The 24,615-nt window shown below is 34.7% G+C and overlaps 1 protein-coding gene across 1 annotated transcript in view; it reads right to left on the bottom strand.

Moving 5' to 3' along the window:
- Positions 1-24,615, bottom strand: part of TfIIEbeta (transcription factor IIEbeta) — a 149,649-nt gene that overhangs the window by 33,071 nt on the left and 91,963 nt on the right. Inside the window, exon 6 of the mRNA XM_090412713.1 lies at positions 20,399-20,495. Coding sequence (XP_090268839.1) covers positions 20,399-20,495 — 97 coding nt within the window. The remainder of the gene's footprint in view (positions 1-20,398; positions 20,496-24,615) is intronic.

Here is a 24,615-nt window from a genome sequence, read left to right as displayed (position 1 = left end):
GTGTCAACTGTTTATGAGATTTGTTTCATTAGAAGCCGAGTTATAGTGCCAAGAGTGACAGTGTGTTTTGACGAACGGTCAGATGAGTTTCAAACAGAGATCTGCGATTGACTTTTGTGTTAAATTTGGTAAACGTTTTACCGAAATGCATCAAAAAGCATACGATGATGAATGCTTATCCTGTACTCAAGTTTACAAGTGGTTTAAGCGATTTCAAAGTGGTCGTGAGATGCTTGACAAAAATCCCGGCCGTCCAAAAACTAGACTGAGCAAAGTTAACATCCAAAAAGTGTGTGATTTCATCAAAGAAACCCGAAATCGTCTGTGTGATTGATTGAAGATGAATTGGGAATGCCAAAATCAACTGTGCACAACATTTTGACTGAGAGTTTGGGCCTTTGTAAATTGAATTCGCAATTTGTTCCTCACAAGTTGACCAATGACCAAAAAATGTATCGAATTGAACACTGCAAGGACCTCATTAAAACCGCTCATAAGGACTCAAACTTCCTTGAAACGATCGTTACTGATGATGAGACGTGGTGTTTTGAGTATGACCCAAAACAAAGCAAGAGTGCTGAGTGGTGACCACCAGAAAAGGGGCATCCGAAAAAAAGTCTCTTGGAAAAGTCAAAAGTAAAGACAATGCTGATTTGTTTCTACGATTCCAAGGGTTTATCCACAAAAAAATCATTCCACCTGGCCAAACAGTCAAGGTGAGTTTTATCTCGAAGTTTTGAAGCGATTGATAGCGAGAATTCGTCGCGTATGGCATGAATATCATGACGACCGACCATTAGTCAAAACACACTGTCACTCTTGGCACTATAACTCGGCTTCTAATGAAACAAATTACACAAACAGTTGACACAACACTAATGAAGATTGCCGCTTTTGACAAGAAAAAGATACAACAGGTAGCACTACTAGTTTCTTCTGTTTTCAAAAAGTTCAGTTTCTTTTTGGACAGAGGGTGTATAGCACTTCATGGGAATACATGGAATACTGTGTAAGTTTACATGGTTCTACCTCAATTCCTTCATGGTTATTATCACAACTAAGTTTTAAAAGAGGTAAACCGTGAGTAGACATAACTATACAAATAAATAACGGAAAAACTCACGTAGAAATATTATTTAATAGTATAATTTTCGCCTGTGTGTCACAGGCATCTTCAGTACAATTATGCACCAAAAATTAAACACTAACTGACAATTCCAAAAAGCGCCACCTAAGTAGCTGGTGTAAGATAACTAAAAAGGTCAATAACTTTCCTAAAAATAAAAAAAATTAAAAAAAAATAAATAAAAAATAAAAAAATAAAAAAAAATAAAATAAAATAAAATAAAATTTAATACAATAAAAAGTTAGGAAAGATTAGCTGATTTGTAAAGTACTATCTCCCAAAAAGGGGATAGACGTAAGCGTTCGGATCTGTTTAAGTTAGGAGAATGAAGTAGAGTTTCACATGCTTCTTTATAAAGGCGTTCCATGAGAAACTGACTTTTGTGAAGAACTCTTGTCTTTCTCCAATGAACTCTGTGTCTAGTGAAGATGGCATGTTCTGCAAGTCCAGACTTTTCAGGTTTAAAGTATTCAATATAAGATTGGTGTTCTTCTAGCCGAATGGAGGCAGATCTTCCCGTTTGTCCGAAATAACATAATCCACAAGAGCACGGAATCTGGTAGACACCTGGATGATTAAGATGTGGAAGCTTGTCCTTTGGAGAAGCGAGAAAGGTGGAGATTTTTCTAAACGGTCGAAAGGCAACAAAAATATTCAGTGGTTTTAAAATTTTTGCTATACGTTCACTGATGCCTTGTATATAAGGGATGGTAATGCGCGTTATTTCCTCTGTGTTTGAAGAGGGAGACATATTAAATCTACTCAAAGTTCTTTTAATGAAGCAATTCTTATAGCCATTAGATAGAAAGGAAGAAGTTATATATCGTATTTCTTTCTGTAAAAGATCGTCTGTAGAACAAAAGGAGTGGGCCCGATGAACCAGTGTTTTAATAGTTCCTGCCTTTTGACTGGGATGGTGATGAGATTCTGCATGGATATAGTGGCCTGTATGAGTCTTCTTTCTATAAACTGAGAAATGTAGGTTACCATCTGGTTGGCGAAGAATTAGAAGATCTAAAAAGGCTAACTGCTTATTTGATTCTACTTCTAGGGTAAACTTGATCCTAGGATGAAATGCGTTTAACTTATTGAGAAATTGTTGAAGTTCATCAGAAGAGCCATTCCATACAGCAAAAATGTCATCGACATATCTGAACCAATGAGTAGGTCTGGGAGAAATATTGTCAAAGATACGTTGTTCAAAATGTTCCATAAAGAAATTAGAGATAGCAGGAGAGAGAGGATTACCCATTGCTGTTCCTTCAATTTGTTGATACAACTTATTTTTAAAAGAAAAATAACCAGAATTTATTACAAAATCAAATAAGTTTACAATGTCTGAAGGAAATTCCTGTTGTAGTAATTCAATACTTTCCGAAAGAGGCACATTTGTAAATAAAGAAACAACATCTAAACTGATCATGATATCAGAAACGTCCAAATGAAGATCTGAAATTTTACTTTTTAAAATCCCAAGTATTTTTTATATAAGTATCAGTTCTTCTAGTTGAAGAGGAGAGTAAATTAGATAAAAATTTTGAGATTTTGTAAGTTGGGCAACCTATACAATCTACGACTGGTCTTAACGGAATGCCTGGTTTATGAACTTTTGGAAGACCATACAATCTAGGTGGACGACCGAAGAAGGTTTTAAGTTTTTTCTTTTGATCTTCATTCCATGTAGATACATTATCTATAAGAGAATTAAGTCTCTTCAATTGACTCCGGGTAGGATCCGATGATTTGGTGCCTAATTGTACTGAAGATGCCTGTGACACACAGGCGAAAATTATACTATTAAATAATATTTCTACGTGAGTTTTTCCGTTATTTATTTGTATAATTATCACAACTTTTGTTGTGATAATCACCATCACACACACCCCTTGTACCTAGATACTGAATGAACAAAAATGGGCTGACAATTTGATATTTAACAAAGAAAAATAAAAATAGTATTACCTTAAACCAAACGAGAATGATGGTATCACAAAATGAAATGTCACACTACTTTGCTGAACATTAAGCAAAGATTCTCCAACAGTTTTCATCAGAAAAACAGGGAGAAGATATGCAGCATCACTAAAAGAAGTATCAATGAAAAATTGATAACCCTATTACACGAGGGTAGTGTGAAGACTGATGGTGAAGATTTTGGAAAAGTTAGTTAGAATTGACATAGAAAGATCAGTTGACAGAGAAACTAAAATACTCAATTTGTATGAACCAAGGACTGGTCCCTGAAGTACACCACCTCAGGGTTCAGTACTTAGTCCACTGTTATTCAGTCTTTACATTAATGACAATGGGAAGGATTTAACATGAGACATACAGCTTTTTGGTGATGTGCGACTCCAGTCAATTCATTAAGTTAAAGAGTCATATCAAAACAGAATATTAAAGGCTCCTAGAGTGTGCAAGTCAGCTGGCATGTGCTCTGAGAGAATACAGAGAAAATGTATGGCAGCAAAGCAATGTGTAGATGCAGCTAAACAAAAGTTATAGAAAGAGTTGGGTAATGCAGGCTTGGTTGGCCGAGTGGTTAGTAGCATATCCACTCTCCAGCCAAAAGGCTGGGTTTTCAATTCCCGCTGTGGGCATGGATGTTTGTCATTGTGAAAATAGTAGTGGTGGGTGGTAGATGGCTTGGTGTAGTTGCAGTTCATTGGTAGATTGAGTGGTGGATACAGAGTTGTAGAGTAGATGCCATCCATAGATAAGATTTTGAACTTCTTGGAGGTATCACTAAAAAAAAAAAAAAAAAAAAAAAAAAAAAAAAAAAAAAAAAAAAAAATTCAATCAGCTAATGCCTTTTTATTCCCATATAGGGAGTAGGCGAGGCCGTTTAGCCCTATCTAACTTTTGGAGACCGAGTGGGCAGTTCAATCTCCACTGGCAGCCGATCAGAGATAGCTGGCCCAAGGCTATCACTAATTAAGTGGCATGCAGTGAAGAGAGATGGCTCAACAAGTGCCGCCATCTCGTGGTCCCTAACCCTAACACAATATATTTAATGTCTGAAATAATGTGGGTTCTACGGTCGATTTTCTGGAGTTTATGGGATGAGTTTCATCCCATAAACTTTTTTCTCCAGGAAGCTCTGGTTTCCTGGAGACAAAACCCGCTTGCCCATGCCAGAGATTGACTAACACGGGAACCGGCCGAAAAAAGGCTTAGAAAAATTTCCTCTAGTTGCCGACTAGATTCGAAAGCAAGTCTTCCTTCATGCGATCAAGCGGCGTGGTATGCAAACGCCACATCCACTGAGCTACACAGGCTCTGGAGGTATCACATAATAATAATAATAATAATAATAACAACATAGAGGATAAATATCAGGAAAGTGACAAAATATAAAAGAAATGTGCATGATCAGAACCAATCTCGGACATCATGACAGAAACAAATGAACTTGGAAGAAGTTTAGTCGCTAGAAAGTTAATGATGTTTTATCATAGTATCCTATATACCTTTGAAGGTATATAGGATGCTAAATGGAGAGCTTTACAAGTAAATTCTTAATTCAGGATATAACATGATAACTACTACTAACTAAGGAAATATCTGCACATCAGCTAAAATAATTATGAAGCATTGTCCATGTAAGCTGTCTAGTACATTGCAATATTCTGAGAAAGTTATAAGTAGTAATCCGGAATAATCACATATAATCTGTACGAGTCGAGCATAGTGATGGAGGCTATACCTTCGCGGAAAATGACGTCAGAGCGGCTACCTAGAATAATGTAACCTGACAGGTTAGGATCACCCAAAGGGCATGAACGATGGGGTTCGTGGGTGAAAACCACATCGAATAGAGGGTGCCCTCTATTCGATGTGGGGCAAATAAAAGACGAAGCACGCTAGGGGGCTTTTTGACCTTTTGATCTTCGGGCGCCGGATTCGAGTTTTAGGGGGAGTTTGTCGGAGGATTCGTGAGAGAGCGGCGGGTCGACTACGGTAATGACGGATGGCAGGTTCTTTTCTTGAGAATGTTTGAAGATTTTCAAGTGGAGCTGATCGCTATATGACGGCCTATGTCGAATTGAGCCTTAGCAGAATGTCCCATTGGAGAAAGTTTCCTGCGGAGTGGTAGACAGCACGCAACAGTCGGAAACGATTAGAAGAAAAAGCGTAGTACATCGGCAGGCGCAAAGACGGCCGAAGAATATGCAGTAAGGTAATCCAGACCTACATGAGATGGCGACATGAAATCTGAAAAGATCCGGTAATGTAAAAGTTTTCGTTCTATGTTAAGATTCGTTTAGAAGAACAAGAAATTTGTGTGCATTGTAACTAAAGGACACTAGTAGAGAACTTTTAGTGAGAATTTGACTGAATTAATTAAGCCCTTGTGGAACAAAGAGTTGTTAATAGGCAGTAATTTGTGAATGGCTAGACTTGCTTAAATGAAATTTAGAATTAAGATAATTATTGATATAGTATTAATGAAAGTGTTCAATGCGTATTCTGTGAATAACTTGTGAAAGGAATTATATAGTAGTAGTATTATGCTTAAACCTAATCAAATCCTTTCATAATTGAAGGATTTAACTTGCTCTGACTCATTGTGATTTAGTATAACCCTTAACTTAGAGTGAATTTTGATCCATTGAGTATTTTAACTTGCATAGCTGTAAATGTTTTATGTTTTTCCAATAAACATGTTTTGTCCCTTATACCTGAGTTTATGCCTGATTACGAATTCAAACCACCACTTATGAAATAGAACCTTTTTGGTGGGAAGGAATTTAGATATAATTGCTTAAGTGAGATTCGGTCTACGACTGCTAACTGAATCTGCACAGCGCTAGCGTGAGATAAAATATTGTGTGTATCCTTTTGAATTTTGAATTATTTCCCTGAACAAGAGTTTCTTCTGTTATAGGATATTGGCTGGTGCAGCAAAATATAAATTTTGCCAATATCCGAAGAGGAAATAAATATGAATTAGTATTTTAGGGGCACGACAGTAGATTAGAAGGAGAGTTATTATAGAGGTAGAACAAGATATAATATAGAGAAAGCAACGACATGACAATAGAGTAGCTGGTAGGATTTTGATTGTATATTTTGATTAAATTAGGTTTTAAGTAAGCAAAAGGATAGATTCAAGAAATAGTAAATTAATGTATATTATGATTAAACTGACTATTTAACAATAGAAATTACTTAAATTATACATTTGTGGTCATTTTATAATAGAAATACAATTTTATTAATACAGACTAGTATTTTAAAAACATTTATTCAAACCTACCAGTTTCGCCAGCAAACTGGTAGGTTTGAATAAATGTTTTTATTGTAAAATACTGGTCTGTATTAATAAAATTGTATTTCTAATAGAAATTACTATTTAACAAAGGCATGTAATAGGAATTTGATGATAATGATGACACCTGGGTAAGAACAAGTTACATTCAAGACAAATAGAGACTGCTGTGATGAAATTTGTATTTTAATATGCATAATCTTAAAGTAGAAATAATGGAATAATTTTTACTTCTTGAATAATGACAGATAATGGAATTTATATTTAATTTTGATGTGTAACCTGATATGTAATGAATTCAACAAAATTACCATTCAAAAAATTAGTTAAAATTATCGTCCTTCTACACAACTACAATTTGATGCAAAAAGAATTTCAATACCCTGTCTTAAAGGAACCCCAGAACAAATAGCAAGAATTATTTATAAATTCAATTTATATGCTTCCAGAATCCTACCATCTACAAAGGATACATTACCACTGTTTCCCTTACCAGGTGTCTATCAAGTGCTTTGCTCATGTCATCTTTGCAGTTTTCCAGTTTTCCTGCAAGTTCAAATTTGATAATTTTTTCTTTGAATCATGTGAAACGTCAAAAATCATCCGAACATCAACCAATCAGACTGTATGCTAATATCCAAGTTTTGGGAAGTGATGACTATTAATTGTTCATAAGTTTTTTTGTTTTTTTTCCCCCCAAGTTAATAATTATTTTAAATTATTTTTTACCTACACAACTTTCCACAATGGTTCCTTTGAACCCTTAGGTGCAATATCATATTTTACCTATGACTGAGACATGAGCTAATATACGCATGATTTATGACTCATTATTGTGATTCATGTTTTGATAGTTAATGGTCTGTCTCCCTAATGATGTTCACGTAATTCTGGATGAAATATACTGGAGTTTTGAATAAAATTGTATATAAATTTTTACATGAGTAAGCCATGAAAGTCTAATGTCTGATTTTTAAATGTCTAATGCACATGTTCCATTAAAAATTTAATCATGGGATATTATTATTACTATTATTAAGAGAAACCTCCAGGGAGTCAGAGACTCATCGAGAGAGGCCACATACTACACACACCAGCTATCATACTTATTCTTGAATTCATTCACACTGTTTGCACTCACAACATCCAATGGCAATCCATTCCAATCATGCACCACCCTCTAAGAGAAAAATCTAGCCCTCACACCCTTCTTGGCGGCCTTCATTCTCAGCTTCCAAGGATGCCCTCTCGTCCTTTCCCCATCCTCCATAAATTGAAAAATTCCATCAATTGAAAACCTGTATGACCCTTTCAGAAGTTTGTAAGTCTCAATCATATCACCCCTCTTTCTCCTGTTTGCTAGTCTCTGCAGTCTACAAATTCTCAATCTGTCTTCATAATCAGTAGTGCACAATCCTGATATCATTTTTAACACTCTCCTTTGTACTCTCTCCAATAGACCAGGAGTACAACGGAAACCAGACCTGCACACAATAGTGCAAGTGAGGTCTTAACAAGGCCTTGTAAAGAGGCAAAATAACATCCATATCTTTACATGTGAATGTTCGTTTCAGCATTGCAATTATCTTTTGATTTGTATTTGCAATCTTTGCCACATAGCCCCTAAACTTCAACTTCCTATTTATTAACACTCCAAGATCCCTAGCCTCATCAGTTTCTTCTAGCCTAATCCCACCAACATAATATGACATTGAATATCTAATCATGCCAAAGTGAATGACTTTATATTTACTCACATTGAACTGATCCCATCTTCCCATGCCCACAATTCCAGCCTATTCAAATCTTATATTATAATAAATATCTATACATTCTGCAAAGACTGCATATCAGCAGCATTCCTGATTACCCTACCTATCTTTGCATCATCAGCAAATAACTGTATGTCGCTTGTCAAATCCTTCCCAATATCTTTAATGTATAGATATTTATTATAATATTCTGTATACTGCTGGTGGTATATAGCACATATTTCATGATGATCAGCAATGAATTTAACATTATTATCATCAGTAGCGCATTCAGGATTTAATCTTGGTGGTGGTGGTGGTGGTGGGGGGGGGTTGAGTAGATGATTTGTGAATACACACTACGCATCGCACACGACCTATAACTGAACATCTGCAATGATTGCTAATTCATAAATAGTATAGAAATAGAAGACACTACACAACATAAATAAAAAAAATGAATTTTAATTAGGAAAAAATTTTTGGAAAATTTTCTAGTGTTTTTTTTTTTTTCCTTTTTCTTTGGGGGAGCCAGGATCTCCATGCCCACCCCTCCTCTGGATGTGTCACTGATTATCATTAGATCTCTAGAGAATCAAGGACTCATCTAGGAAGACTATACATTACACAAACCAGAAGTCATACCTCTTCTTAAACTCATCCACACTAGATATAATCACTACTTCAACAGGCATAACTCACTCATGGTTCTGTGAGGGAAAAATATAATCATCTTCTCTTTCTTAACCACATGCAAAGTTAACTTCTACAGATGCCCCACAGCCCTCTCTTCACGTTCGATATAATGAAAAATTTCATCAGTTGATAATCTATAACAAACACTCTTTCAGAAATTCAGAAATACAGTCCTCTATCATACCATCCCTCTTGCTTCTGTTTACCAGTGTCTGCAGTCTACATATCCTCAAATCTGTTCTCGTAATCTACATTCCATACCAATATCATATTTGCAATGTTCTTTGCAGCCTTTCCTCAAAAGGACCCTTTCCACTGTTTGGAAGCTGAGAAATCAAATCTGCACACAGCAGTCCAGTTGTATCAAGACCATGTAAAGGGGCAATATGACTTTCATATCCTTACATGTTAATGTCTCTCTCAATGTCGCAAGTAGTCCTATATTCAATTTTTATCATGTGACCCTTGAATTTCACTTATTCTACGAATAATCCCACCAACATAACATACTGTTGGATATCTCATCACACCAAAGTACATAACTTTACACTTACTGACACTGAATTGACAGCTATTATTGTATATCCACATTTCAGGTCTATTAAAATCACACTGGAAATGCTGTATACCAGTAACATTTATGACTGCCCAGCCTATCTTTTGCATCATCATCAAATAATTAGACACTTCCCAATAGATATCATTAATATAAAGATTAAACAACAATAGTCCAAGGACTGATCGCTGGGGGCACACCACTGTCACCTTAAATCTGGCTGATTCATTCCCCTCCCCACAACATACCACTTTCTGATACCTGTTCATCAGCTACCCCACTTAACCAAGCCAATTGTTTATATTCTAATGCCATATTCTTCAGTTTATGCAACAGAATTTCATACAGTATCCTATCAAATACTTCAGCAAAGTCCAATATTACATAGTCACTGAATCACTCCAGAGATATACTGATAGGATGTTATTGCTAATCACTCCATTAGCAATATCATTGCACAAAGGTAATCCCTTTGTGCAATGGGATTACCATCCATTCTTTCCATTTCTGTTGGATCTTCCTTTAAATTATACAAACATGTCAATGGCATAGCCAGTTCAACTGGACACTCCTTTAGTATATGTGTGGATATCTCATCTGTCCCTACTGCCAAATTCTTATCTAGACTATGCAATAACTCTAGAGCTTTCTTCTCGTGCACATCCATCTCTTCATCCAACGTAGTGGTAGTGTTGTGCACTATGTTACATACACCAAGTTGAAAGATCTTAGCAATTAAGTACTCATTAAACTACTGCATCTGCTTCTGATACAAGGGTGCTAGTCTGCATTCAGTAAAGTTATCCTTCTGCATTCATTCTTTCTTTTACTCTCAGCATAACGATAAAATTTGTTTAGGTTGCCTTCGCAGCCAATTTCTTTTCATACTCTAACTTAGCTCAGCATACAATACTCAATTTTATATATTTCATAAATCCTCCAACTTATTCCTTTCACATTATCTTGTGGTTCTCTTGATTAATAAAGTTGTACATCCATTTGACTCCAATCCTATTTGCTCTTCAAATTCTAAGGACACATTCAGATATCACATGTCTTCAAAGCTCCTCATGCATTGCTGACATCCTTCTCATTCAGTAACTGAAACCATGGGGCTAAAGATAGTATCCTCTGAGTGTCACAATTTCCAGTTTTGTAGTTCAGCATATAATCCTGTTTGGAACATCCATATAGTTGTTATTTAAGAGAGGTAATTAACTATTGTCACCACTGATGATGACCTATAATATTCAGACTGAAATATATGGCCTTAAATAAATAGTATTCTTTATCACTTGTGTTTTTTGTGTTAATTGGAATAAAGAAATCCACATAGTTGGCTACGTCCTAGGTCAATATGAAAAGCATCACTAACTGGTGGCAAACCAGTCACATCCTTAACTGAGACACATTCTGATGCTATGATCAAATCAATTATTCTTTGTCCACAATTTGCATCTTTCACATTTTGCTTGAGAAAGTTATCTCACAACAGCTCAATAAATACTTCTTCCTTCTTTTGAGTTTTCTCTATCTTATCAATATTCAGATAGTTTAAATCATCGATATTAGTTATTCGTTTAGTATCCACTGGGTAATTTGGTGGTGCATTTCTTTGTTACCAACAACTAAACTGCCAGGTCTGCACACATGTAAGAATATGTGCATTGCATTATGGGACAATAATTGATGTGAAGTCATTAACCTCTATATATGAATTGCACAGTCATGAAGTTACTTCATGTGCAAACTTTGTTTGCATAGACTTGGATAAGGAATGAAACCAAGAATATAATTTCTTGACATCTTTAATGACTTTCTTGACTAGAGACCACAGATATGAGAGTCCTGAGGAAGATTAGAGGGGCTGAACAGGTGGCATCAGTGGTAATGTCCTATTAAAAACGAGGATATTAGGAAAGAACTTAATATTGTTAGCATCGGAATGTGTTAGCAGAGCTAATCTCAGGTGGTATGGTTACTTAAATAGAATAAGAGAGGAAAGATTAGCAAAACAAGTGTTCTTTGCCAGGTTGGCAGGAAAAAGACCCAGATATAGGTGGGTTGATACAGTAAAAAGTGCCTTAGAAGATAGAAATATAAGATATGATAATGTTGAAGTCTTGACAGGTAACAGACTGATTTGTAGGAAAATTGTAGATAGGAAGTTAATGGTGTAAGTTTTTCATGCAGTATTATCATATCCTGTACACTCCTTGAGGGTACATATCAGGAATTTTATTATTATTGTTATTATTACATAACACCTCCAGGGAGTCTAAACACTCATCAAGGGAGGGTACCAACTCTACAACTTTCCGTCTCCACCAACGCTATCTACTGCCAACCACCACCATTAGTATTTTCACAGACAATCACAAACATCCATGCCCACGGCAGGATTCGAACCCACAGCCTTTTGGCTGGAGAGCGGATGCACTAACCACTTGGCCAACCAGGCTGACACGATGATGACATCTTTAATTTATAATATAAACAAGTGGAAAAACTTTCAACATCTATCTCAAATCCAGAGTATTTTAATAATAAGGGACAGCTATTGGCTACTTATATATGGAAATATGAGTTCTGCATTACTTCAGCCCTCTTTTGGTGTGAAGGTCCACAGTCAGGTACTGACAACAATACTTCGTTTCATAACTTGTTGAAATTCCAAGGATACCCTAACAGGTGGGATCTTGCTTGCAGAATTGCATATGGCCACCTTCCAGTCAATACCATCAAATGGAGGTACTTTAACATCGGAGATCCAATCTGTGACATCTTTACTGATTAGAAACAGTAGAACATGCATTCTACAACTGCACTCTTGCCCTGCGTATTTGGAATAGATTATGTAATGTGTTGGGCATTCTACTGCTTACAATAGAACAGGTTATTTTTTTTACAATATCCAACACCTGTCAACAATGGGAAGGGAATTTTGATCTTTATAATTAACGAATTAAAATACCATTTATGGAAAGTTAGAAAGAAACACGGATTTGAAAACCAGCAATGTGACATCGAAATGCTTTATAATATTGAACTGAGGAAATTTTATTGTTCAGTCAGACGATTTTTGTATTTAGAAAAAGCATTCTAGGAGATCAAATTTAAGACTAGATGGTGTAGACCACCCACATCATGCAATATTCACCGGGGGGGGGGGGGGGGGGAACAAATTTCTGTTTATTCTTGCTATGAGAGGTTTTTTAAATAGTTCCATTTAAACATACCTTAAACATATTTCTTAATTCAATGTGGTGTTATAGTCAATTGCAGGGATGAATGGAGAGCAACCCCAGGCAGAGAAGGCTAACTCAAGGCAGTTAACCTGATGGGCCTAACCGCCTGGATATCAGTCATCTTTGCATTTAGTTTCCATTGGTCTTTTGGTTGTTCATCTATATGAGATTGGCTAAAAAGGAAAACTGATAGCTTCTGGCTATATGATGATATAAAAGAGCTGAGACCTTTTCTCTGTCTTCTGCCTGATATCTCCAGAAGTGGAGATACCAGGCGATGGCGAGGTCATCTTTACCTATAGGAGTTGCCAAAAGGTGTGCCACCTTTTTATTAAATTACTCTGGATTTAGAGAAAGATGTTGAAAGTTTATTTTTCACTTGGTTAGGCTATAATAAATTTAGTTTAATCCTTTATCCAAGTGTGAGAAAACAAAGTTTGTGCCTGAAAATATCTTCAGGACTGGGGTAAGGTAGTACAACACTGGGCAACTCATAGCAAAGGTGGACCAAGCTAACATCAATATGTTACATCAATATAAAGATGACCTCGCCATTGCTTCTGTCTGGTATCTCCACTCCCACTGAAGAGACCTCAATAAAGGTCGAAACTAGTCTGGGTAGTGGCCCTTCCCTTAATGCATAACATTATACATATCCGCAAGGAGATGTGTTTTGCATTATGGGAGATACTGAGATAGGAGTGATGTTAGCTTGGTCCACCTTTGCTAAGAGTTGATGTTGAAAGTTTATTTTTCACTTGGTTATACTACCTTATCCCAGTCTTGAAGATATTTTCAGGCGCAAACTTTGTTTGCTCACACTTGGATAAAGGATTAAACTAAATTTATTATAGTATAACCAAGTGAAAAATAAACTTTCAACATCTTTCTCTAAATCCAGAGTAATTTAATGAAAAGGTGGCACACCTTTTGGCAACTCCTATAGGTAAAGATGACCTCGCCATTGCTTCTGTCTGGTATCTCCACTTCTGTGCCTGGCTCCCACTGAAAAGACCTCAATAAAAGTCTAAACTAGTTCTGGGTAGTGGCCCTTCCCTTAATGCATAACATTATACATATCTGCAAGGAGATGTGGTTTGCATTATGGGAGATATTGCGATAGGAGTGATGTTAGCTTGGTCCACCTTTGTTACAAGTTGCCCGATGTTGTACTACCTTACCCCAGTCCTGAAAATATTTTCAGATGCCGTTGCGTCGACTTTCTACTCACATATCCATTCTTCTATCTTTGGGTCAAATCCCCGTTAAACTCTCAATCGGGTATCACGTGGTACCTCTGGGGGACAAGAATAGAAGGAAAGAAGATGAAAAGAAAATTATTAAAGAGAATTCTATTAATTATAACTGCATGTCTGAGACAAATGAGCAAACCAACAAGAAGTTATTCAAGGAAGTACAAGACTTTCTTCACCAGGAGGTAGAAAAGTTGCAACAGCCAATGAATAATAAGTTAGATGAAGTAATGAAAAAATTGACAGAAATAACTATAGGATTTCAAGAGAACTTCAATTCCACAGCAGATTATGTTAGCGAAGTAGTCAAACTGGAAATTGAGAGGCAAAATAAACCAATTTTGACTAAATTGGATAGAATGGTGGAAGCCCTGGAGAATGTTAGACAGCAAATTCCCATTGATTCTCAACTTCAGACAAGGAGAAAAATTCTCACAGATGGTGGAGATCCTCCTAAGTGTTTTGATTGCAACAGGATTGGTCACATTGCTAGGAATTGCTACTTTAATAAAAGAAACTACACTGACAGCAGATGGAACTCTAGTTTTGGACATATTCCTCACAGAGTGTATAATAAGTCTCAAAATTTCCCTAGATCAAGAGAATCAATGATGAGGATTACAGGATGTGTCAAAGGTCATAAATGTAACATTCTGTTTGACACAGGTTGTAATGCCCCAACCATCAGTAAGCATTATTTCCTAAAAATAAGAGATAAATTATGGAAAAATGTTACCAATTTAAGGAGACCCGTAAGGATTACCACTCTCTCTAATTTGAACTCTATAGCATATGAGAAAGTTCGCACAAAAATTTATATACCAGACATCAACCTGTGTGTATATCAGGATCTACTTATAGTTCCTTTCTCTCCTAGCTTGAACACTCACATAATATTAGGAACAAATTTTATGGAGAAACATCACTTCTCTTGTGACTTTTCCAGAGGTGAAATATCCTTAAGAAACAGAAGGATACAAGTTAAAAGAAACAATAAGTCTGCATGCACAAGAACAAAGCAACTAACAAGAAGATTTTTTGTACCTAATGAGGAAGAACCACTTGATAAAGTGCAATCATCTATAAATAATCTAACTGAGAAAGATACTGATTCAAGCTCTATTGTAATTGATCAGCCTGTAACACAACCAGACACTGACTTGACATCAAATCTTCAAGTGTCTGATTCTGAGCAACAAATTGGTGATAAAAATCAAATACCAGATAAGATTAATTTTACTCAAGTATCTGCTTGCATATCAGAACTAAATATATGAGAAAAGGAAAGAAATACAAGGATTTGAGTGTTCACAGAAAGAAAACTAAAAGAATAGACTACAAAGATGGAAGACAACTTAGGTTGGATGTTAATGACAAGGAACTGAACTTCTACCCAGAGAGGACATTACCACACTACAAGTTTAGAGAACAATTGTTTCCTTATGTTGAGAGTAGCAAAAATGAAAGAGTAAATACAAAAGGAAATAAATGTATAAAACATGAACACAAATTAGACTTGATTCGAACTAGGAATTGTTTAAGAGTTCAAAAAGGAAATGAGCAGTCTGATTCCTCTATCAAAGGAACTAGTGTGAAAAATTTTTCTTTAATGAAAAATTTTTCAATGGAAGAGTAAGCCTTTGTTGGATTCTGATTATATAGAGATTGGAGTAATTATTATTTGTTTCAGAATCCAACATGATCTTCCATCACATAGGCTAGACTTGTAAATATTATTTAATGTAATTCACTTGTTTATAATTTAATATTTAATTATTTAATCAAGGATATATCTATTAATAACAAAAAGACTGTATTAAATATTATTAAGCTATTTTATTTATTACTATGTTAATATTATAAGAATTTGTATTTGATAATTTAACTGCGCATTAATTGAAATGTAAATATTCTTTATTTATTCCTATTTGTAGAAGTTTAGCGTTATGCAATACCTCAATTTTATTATATTTTGTTTGGGTGTCATGGAGACGTATGTAAGTGAGCAAGCACATTTTTGGAACAGCACGTGGGGAGAATCCTGAAAATTATTGAAAAGAGTTTTAGTCAAAGAAATCACGAGAACAATTTAGGCAGGAAGAACGCATATATAAAAGAGGAACGCTGAAAATAAAGAGAGAAAGGAAACAGAGAGAGAGAGAGAAGATTAGCATTCGGTTGGAATCAGAGGATATTCTAATTCGGCATTCGGGAATCAGAGTGTGATAATAGCGAGTCGGCAAGACACTCAGCTAATAAGTTGTAGAATAACAATTATAGCTATGGAAGACAGCTGAGTGACTACTGAATGAATAGCAATACTAGAGTTGAGATTTAATTTCAGGGCCGACCTTTCGAGGACACACGGAATCTTTAAGCATAGCACGGAGTAACAAGAGAATAGTAGCGGCTGTAAAGTTGTAGTTTACTGTTAGCTGTGTTTAGAATTATAGTGCCTAAAGATTAATTGAATGCCGGAGGAATGAACAGCTGTGCATATAAAATCGTAAGTTAAGGAATTATTGTGTTACTTTAAATTCATGAGTGATCAGTAGTGCTTCATGCAAGAACGTTTGTTTATGTGTATAGTGACCGATGATTAATTCAGTTATTGTTTAGAAGACTTATTTAATGAGTGCCGTATACTGTTTAAGTGTTTACAGTTATAAAAAGTATTTATGTATAAGTAGATGAAGAAAAAAAAAATTATCGGTAAGATTATTCCATCCTTTAATATTTCTATACAGAGAAGTGTGTGAGTTTCATCCTAGAATTTCCTTATACTAACAGTAACTATTACGAATATTAGCTGAAGTGTAAATTTAAAAGTGTTTGCTTGTGAAGAGGTGTTACTGCAATTTTATTGTATTTGGAACTTAAGGAACTGTGAGAAGACTGTTATAGAGATAACAGAATTACCATTGTCTGAGTTTGTATGACTGTATTGTCAGAAAGACTGAAGCGTTTATAATAACTTATTTAGTGATTTGATCTTAAGTGTATAATTTGTGATTCTAAAATTAAATGTTCGTTTTTGTTAATCTAAAGTTGTATTTTGCCTGAATCTCTTTTACTGCACCATTCATAAAATATTCGAACCAAAGTGGGTAAATTAAGTAAGTTAAATATACTCGGCCAGTATATATAATAACAACATATAAAGGAAAGGTAGTTAAGAGTTGGTTTTTCTTCAATTCTTGAACTAATTCAGATATAAAGTGGCGCAGTCTTTAAATATAAATTTTCTTTATATTTGAATTAGAAATCAACTTACAACTTATCAATTAGTTAAGAACATCGTAATAGTAATCATGTCAGATCCAAAGTATAGATTGAGAAGAAATAGGATCCAACACTGGCAAACTCTACAGGTTAAAAGACATAGTTCCCACACGCATGAAAACACTAATATACAAATCACTATGTCAAAATGTGTTAAGATATGCTATAACAACATATGCATTTTGTGCACACTATAAACTAAATAGATTAATGTCATTATAGTACAAAATGATAAAACTGTTTTTTTGGGAACAAAGAGACAATACTGGCTTTATATACACTGCACTGTCAGAGCAGAAAATACTAACAGCAAAACACTTATGTCACTATGCAGCTAATATAAAATATTATTCTGATTCCAACTATAGGACAGCCAGAAATACATACTGTATAACAAGACCCCAGACAACTAATTATCTAGAAAAGTCTAGCTCTCACCCCCTTCTTAGCAGCATTCATTCTCAGCTTCCAAGGATGCCCTCTTGTCCCTTCCACACCCTCCATCAACTGAAATCTTGTATGACCCTTTCAGAAGTTTGTAAGTCTCAACCATATCACCCTTCTTTCTCCTGTTTGTCAGTGTCTGCAGTCTACAAATTCTCAATCTGTCTTCATAATCAATATTCCATAATCCTGATATCATTTTTAACACTCTCCTTTGTACTCTCTCTCCAATATATCAGAATCACAACAGAAACCAGATCTGTACACAATAGTGTTGGATCCTTCTTCTTCTCAATCTATACTTTGGATCCGACATGTTAATCACTATGATGTTCTTAGACAAAATAGAAGGTTGCTAGTTGATTTCTAATTCAAATATAGTGAAAATTTATATTTAAAGACTGTGCCACTCTATATCTGAATTAGTTCAAGAACTGAGGAAAAACTAACTCACAACTATCTCTCCTTTTAGGTGTTAATATTGTATATACTGGCAGAGTATATTTAACTTATTTATCTCTCCTGCTTTGGTTCGAATATTTTATGAATGATGCAGTAATAGAGATTTAGCAAAACACAACTTTAGATTAACAAAAACAAACATTTAATTTAGAATCACAATTTACACTTAAGTTCAAATCACTAAGTAAGATATTATAAACATTTTAGCTCTCACAAAATTCAATTAACTACTTGGTAAAGCTCAAAGTCACAAAGTTCCTCAGTAACCGATTGCACAAATATCTCACAGTTTCTTAAGTTACAAATACAATAAAAATTTAGTAACACTTCTTCTGAAGCAAACGCTTTTACATCCACACTTCAGCCAATCTCCGCAATAGTTACTGTTAATATAAGGAAATTCTAGGATGACACTCACACATATCTCTGTATAGGAATATTAATGGTTGGAATAATCTTACCAACAATCTTCTTTCTTCATCAACTTATACGCAAACACTTTTTATAACTGTAAACACCTTAAACATTAAACGGCACTCATTAAAATAATTCTTCTAAGCAATAACTGAATTAATCATCGGTCACAATACACATAAACGTTCGTGCATGAAGTACTACTGATCACTCATGAATTAAGGCAACACACAATAATTCTTAACTTGAGGTTTTATATGCACAGTTGTTCATTCCTCCTGCATTCAAATAATTCTTTAGGCACTATAATTCTAAACACAGCTAACGGTAAACTTCAACTTTACAGCCTCTACTATTTTCTAGTAACTTTGTACTTTGCTTCAAGGTTCCGTATGTCCGTGAAAGGTTGGTGCTGAAATTAAATCTCAACTCAAGTATCGCTAGCATATTTAATAGTCTCTCAGCTGTTTTCCGTAGCTGTAATTGTTATTCTACAACTTATTAGCTAACTGCTTCTCGACTAGTAGACTTAATTTAGCTGCTTGAGTGACTTGCCGACTCTTTAATATCGCACTCTGATTCCCCGAATGCTGAATGCTCCGATTCAACCGAATGCCAATCTCTCTCTTTTCACTCTCTAATCTATAATTTTAGTGTTCTTCCTTTTTATATTCATTCTTCCCACCTAAATTGTTCTCGTGATTTCTTTAACTAACTTTCAGCTTTTCTCCCTCGCGTAGTGTTCCAACTCGCGCTCGCTTACTTACATGTGTCTCCATGACAACAAAACAAAACATAATAAAATTGAGCTATTGCATAATGTTAAACTTGTACAAATAGGAATAAATCGAGAATATTTACATTTCAATTAATGCGCAGTTAAATTATCAAATACAAGTTCTTATAATATTAATATAGTAATAAATAAAATAACTTAATAATATTTTAACACAGAGTTTTTCTACTATTAATATATATATTCTTGATTAAATAATTAAATATTAAATAAGGTTAAAGGTAGTTATATGAATATTAAATTATAAACAAGTGAATTACATTAAATAATATTTACAAGTCTAGCCTATGTGATGGAAGATCATGTTGGATTCTGAAACAAATAATAATTACTCCAATCTCTATATAATCAGAATCCAACAATAGTCCAAGTGAGGTCTTATGAAGGCCTTTAAAGAGGCAAAATAACATTCTTATCTTTACATGTGAATATTTGTTTCAGCATTGCAATTATCTTTTGAGTTATATGGGTAGCAAAAATGTGTATTATTAATGCTTAAAAAATTATATTTATTTTGTTCTTGAGACAATGTGAGTTCCCAACATACGGACTAAGCAACAAACTCTACCCTTTTGTTTCTGATACTCATGGCATTCATGTACAAGCATAAGTTACCTGCATGGTTTTTTGTGTACTCTTATCTGTAGCTTTCACAACACTGTTGGACAACTTACATATCTATGTTCTTATCTAGTGCCTTACTTATGCATACATCCTTGCACATGCTGGATAAGTCCGAATGAACACAAAATCACTTCCATGAAAATGCCCATCTTCATCATTAATACAGCTGTATAACATTGTCACTCTTACACACAAATTCTTAACATTGCTCTGATCATAATTTAGTTTCAATGACTCTCTCTGTGTTAGGTCTTATAACAATTAATAATTTCTTAAGACTCCTATACCAAATGCATTCAAGTATAGGCCATCCCTCTCAAACAAATCCATTCTTCCTTCAAATTCACTCAACACATTCAAACATTTGCATCCATTCCTTCTACGTAGCCTGCACACTGAATCATGGAAGTAACATTTCCAGTAAAAAAAAATGCAATCTATTTATACAATATTTAAATGAAACATGAAACTTACCTTCATCAACAACAAAATGTAAATTTTTGTCATGATAGAAAAGAACTTTCTTCTTATCAATTGGTCTTGTGATATATATTATGCTATCACCAAGATTCTATATTAAGCAAAAATTTAAATGAGTTGTGTAACAACTGAAAGAAATAAGATATTAAAGCTAAAAATACTAGAAAGGCAATTAATTAATCTGAATGACATACTCTAACTAATCTTTCCTTAATTAAGAAACAGTTATATGGTTTTACATTAGAATACTGATTTCGTATATTATACACAGTACAGAGATATTACAAATACAAGGACTATTCACTCTGGGTGAATTCAACCATAGAGATACAGAGTGAAGGGATGATGAGGGAATTACTCATGTGTAACTGAATAATTCTACCTTAAGCAGCATATGATGGAAGGGAGTCATAATACATATTACTGGATTCAGTAATAGAGTCTGAGAATCTGTCTGTATATAAGTTAAGCATTATGCTTCCAACTAGCAAGAGCAATCGAGTGGTTTTGATCTGGGAGGAGACAAATATATATAAAAGGGACACATATGGAACTGTATAGAGATATACAGTTCCATATGTGTATATATTGCAAGAAATGATCCAGAGAAAGATGAGACTTGCAGGGATCAGCAGGACAGAGGACACTGAGCATTAGAAGGAAAGACCTTCCTACTGGCCAGGACGTCTATAGACATCCAGCTAAATATGGATATGATTCAGCCCACCTGTTGAAAGAACCTGGATAAGAAGTGCAATTTGACTGTCAAGTCAATTAGAAAGTGTGATAAGCCCTCACGCTGAAGAGAACGGTTAATCGGATTATCTCGCGTTCGTAGCTGCAGTTGCCTATAACAAGAAACGCACTTCCTTTTTCCATGCTGGGTAACTGGATTTTAGTTATATAGGATAGAATAAAATAGAGAAATTATTTATATTTTTGTTTTCTCTTTTTATTGTACAATACAATTTTAATATCTGGACAAAATAAAGATCTTGTATAATTTCTTCACTTAAATATTGCCTTACCTTGGAGAATCAATTTAATTTTTTATTTTTTATTGGCTAATTTTTTTCTAATCGCTTACTAGTCAAAAGATTTTTCTTTGTTCTGGAAGAAATTAATTCACGATAATTATTTGAAATATTCTTTTAAAAAAAAGAAAAGAAAACCGGCTGCCGACGTTCCAGTTTATATTATTTTTATACAAAACCATCGAAATCGAATAATCTTCACAGATTTCCTTTTGGACATGCTAGAGCAACTTTGCTTTATAGAGAATAACATGAAATTCTTTAATCAAATTACTAAATTTTTTCTTCATGTTGTATAGTAATTTACTGTTCTTTGTACTTTCACAATCTTGGTTTCCTTGTATAATTGGTCATTACAAAATGAAATTAACAGTTATGATTAATATTTATATTTTCTGCATAATTCAGATATTTTTTCTCCAATTTTTAAAGTAAGTGATGCATTTACTTATTTTTAATCATTCAAAATATATATATCAAATGTGAAATTTCATTTCCATATTTTTACAGTAGAATTGAACTTTATTTCGCCTCTGATAGTTTAACCCCCCCCCCAGTTGCATTATTATCACACATCCGAAAACTGTTATGAAACATAGGTACAGTTTTTATTTAATTCATTATTTTTCTCTAGTAATTGTTCCACATAACTTTAATTTTTCAATACTGAAACTATGTGGTGATTATTATAAATTAGCAAATTATAAATCAGAAAATATACATATTATTTCCTGATTATTATAAATCAGGAAATTATGTGATATTCGGATATAGGCGAAATTAATATTTAAAATCACTGTCATCCTTCAAATGCAATATCAGAATAAAGTGAAAAACCAAACAAGAAATTTCTGCCTGTAAAATATTCAGATATTGCTTGAGGCTCTTTAGTGTGCTGCATGTTCTATTGTTCTGTTTCTCAGTGGGGGGTTAGTAATCTCCATTAGCTTTGAGCTGGGCAGAATGGAATTACTAGGCAGAAAAGAATAATTAGTAAGTATATTCAAGACACAATTCATTTACAAGATGGCAAGCAGCAGCAGTAGCAGTGACACTCATGGTAAGAAAAGAAAACTTCGTAGGATGCAGAAAAGTTGGAGCCTTCGCCTTTCGAGCAGCTCTTGTTCTACCAATGAGGAGAGAAATCTTTCTAGCTCTGAAGATAGCGATTCTGCCTGTACTTAAGATATGTCTTCGTGCAGAAAATGGGTGATCGCCACTGAACGTACACCAGCTTGTCCACGGTTTCCCTTCATAGGTAAGCCACGAATTACTGAAGACTTTGACTCCAGTAATATTTTAAACTCTTTCCGTCTATTTTTAGACGATGATATTCTTTCCTTCATAGTGGAACAGACTAACCTTTATGCTTGCCAACAACATCAGCAAGTTGAGTACAGTCTGCATTCTCGCAGTAAACTTTGGAGCCCAATAGATATCAACATGCTCCTTACATTTATAGCACTTTTGATTGTGCAAGGTATCGTGAAAAAGCCCGCTCTCGAAATGTATTGGTCTACAGACTGGATTCTGAACACGCCAATGTTTCGTGATGTTATGACTGAAAAACAATTCAGTCTCATCATGAAGTATTTGCATTTTCAGAATAATGAGGAATACGATCAGGCAACACATCCTTGCCCAGTCCTCAACAAAATTTATGATTTTCTGATGAAAATCCGTCAGAAATTTAGATCACTCTACATTCCTGAGAGAGACTTGAGTATCGATGAAAGCCTTATGCCATTCAAAGGTAGACTGAAATGTATATTCCCAAAAAGAAAGCGAAGTGTGGAGTAAAATTTTTTATGCTTTGCGAATTGGAAAGTGGATATCTTTGGGATTTCAAACCTTATACGGGAAAGCAAACTATAATCGAGCATGATAAATATTCGGATCTCCCCTTGTCGATGCATGCAGTAATGCAGTTACTAGACCCTTTATTGGGGAAAGGTTACTGCATTACAATGGATAATTACTATATGTGTCCTGAACTCACTGATTTGCTTTTACAGCATCGTACAGATAGTTATGGTACTGTAAATGCAAAAAGGCAAGATATGCCTCCAGATCTGGCTTCAGGAAAGCTATCGAAGGGGGAAATCCGAGCTTATCAGCGAGGGAAAGTCTTTGCACTACGTTGGAAAGACAAAAGAGATGTTTTTCTGCTGTCTTCCCTGCACAATCCATCAACGGAATCCATGGAGAAGCATGGTTTGAAGAAAGAAAAATCCATTGCTGTGTGTGCATACAACGACACTATGGGTGGAGTCGACAGGTGTGATCAGCAGCTATCATTCTACTCTGTAATGAGGAAACAGCATAAAAAATATTACAAAAAAGTGTTTGGACATGTATTGGATTTTGTTATTTGGAACAGTTTCCTCCTGCACAAGAAAAAATGTTTGTCTACCATAACATATCTAGAATACAGAACAGAAATTGCGAAAGCATTGCTGCATGCACATGCGCCTTCTTCAGCAAGCAGAAAAACAGGAAATCCTGCCAGACATCTGACGTTGAACGCTGCTAACTCCAACCATTATCCCGAAAATCTACCACCAACGGCTAATAAAAAAAAACCTGCACGCAAATGCTATGTATGTAATAAAAAAAATATCAGAAAGGAAACAAAAATCTGAGTGTAAAACTGCTTTGTGCGTTTACCCTTGCTTCAAGATGTTCCACACTGTTCAAGAATTTTAAATTCTGAACAGTATGAAATAAAGAATGTTTGTTTTCAAGGCCATCAAAATAGTCCTTTTCAGGACTACAAATATTGATAGAGGGATACCCGAATGTACTGTTTCTTTTTTCATCTTGAAGGCTAATTTTTAAGTTCTTTTTATGACACAGAATGACATTTTCGAAGGAATAAAATATAAGAGGAACTGGAATACTCTTTCCAGTTCCTCTGGAACTGGAAAGAGTATTCCAGGTAAAGTATTTCACCAAACCAATAAAAAATAATGAAATAAAATCTACCCTATATATATATATATATATATATATATATATATATAAATTTTTTTTTTTTTTTTTTTTTTTTTTTAACTTGGGGATATTGTATATTAGGATAACCAAGTTATTTTATAAACTTGGTTATAAATTTCAATATCACCGGAAAGGCGAGATATGCCTCCAGTTCTGGCTTCAGGAAAGCTATCGAAGGGGGAA

This window comes from Typopeltis vanoorti, chromosome 23 (assembly GCF_054136105.1).
Source record: "Typopeltis vanoorti isolate ZY-2024b chromosome 23, IOZ_Tvanoo_1.0, whole genome shotgun sequence".
NCBI classification, from domain to species: Eukaryota; Metazoa; Arthropoda; class Arachnida; order Uropygi; family Thelyphonidae; genus Typopeltis; species Typopeltis vanoorti.
The sequence above is the reverse complement of the archived record's forward strand: the minus strand, read 5'-3'. Positions and strand labels throughout refer to the sequence as shown.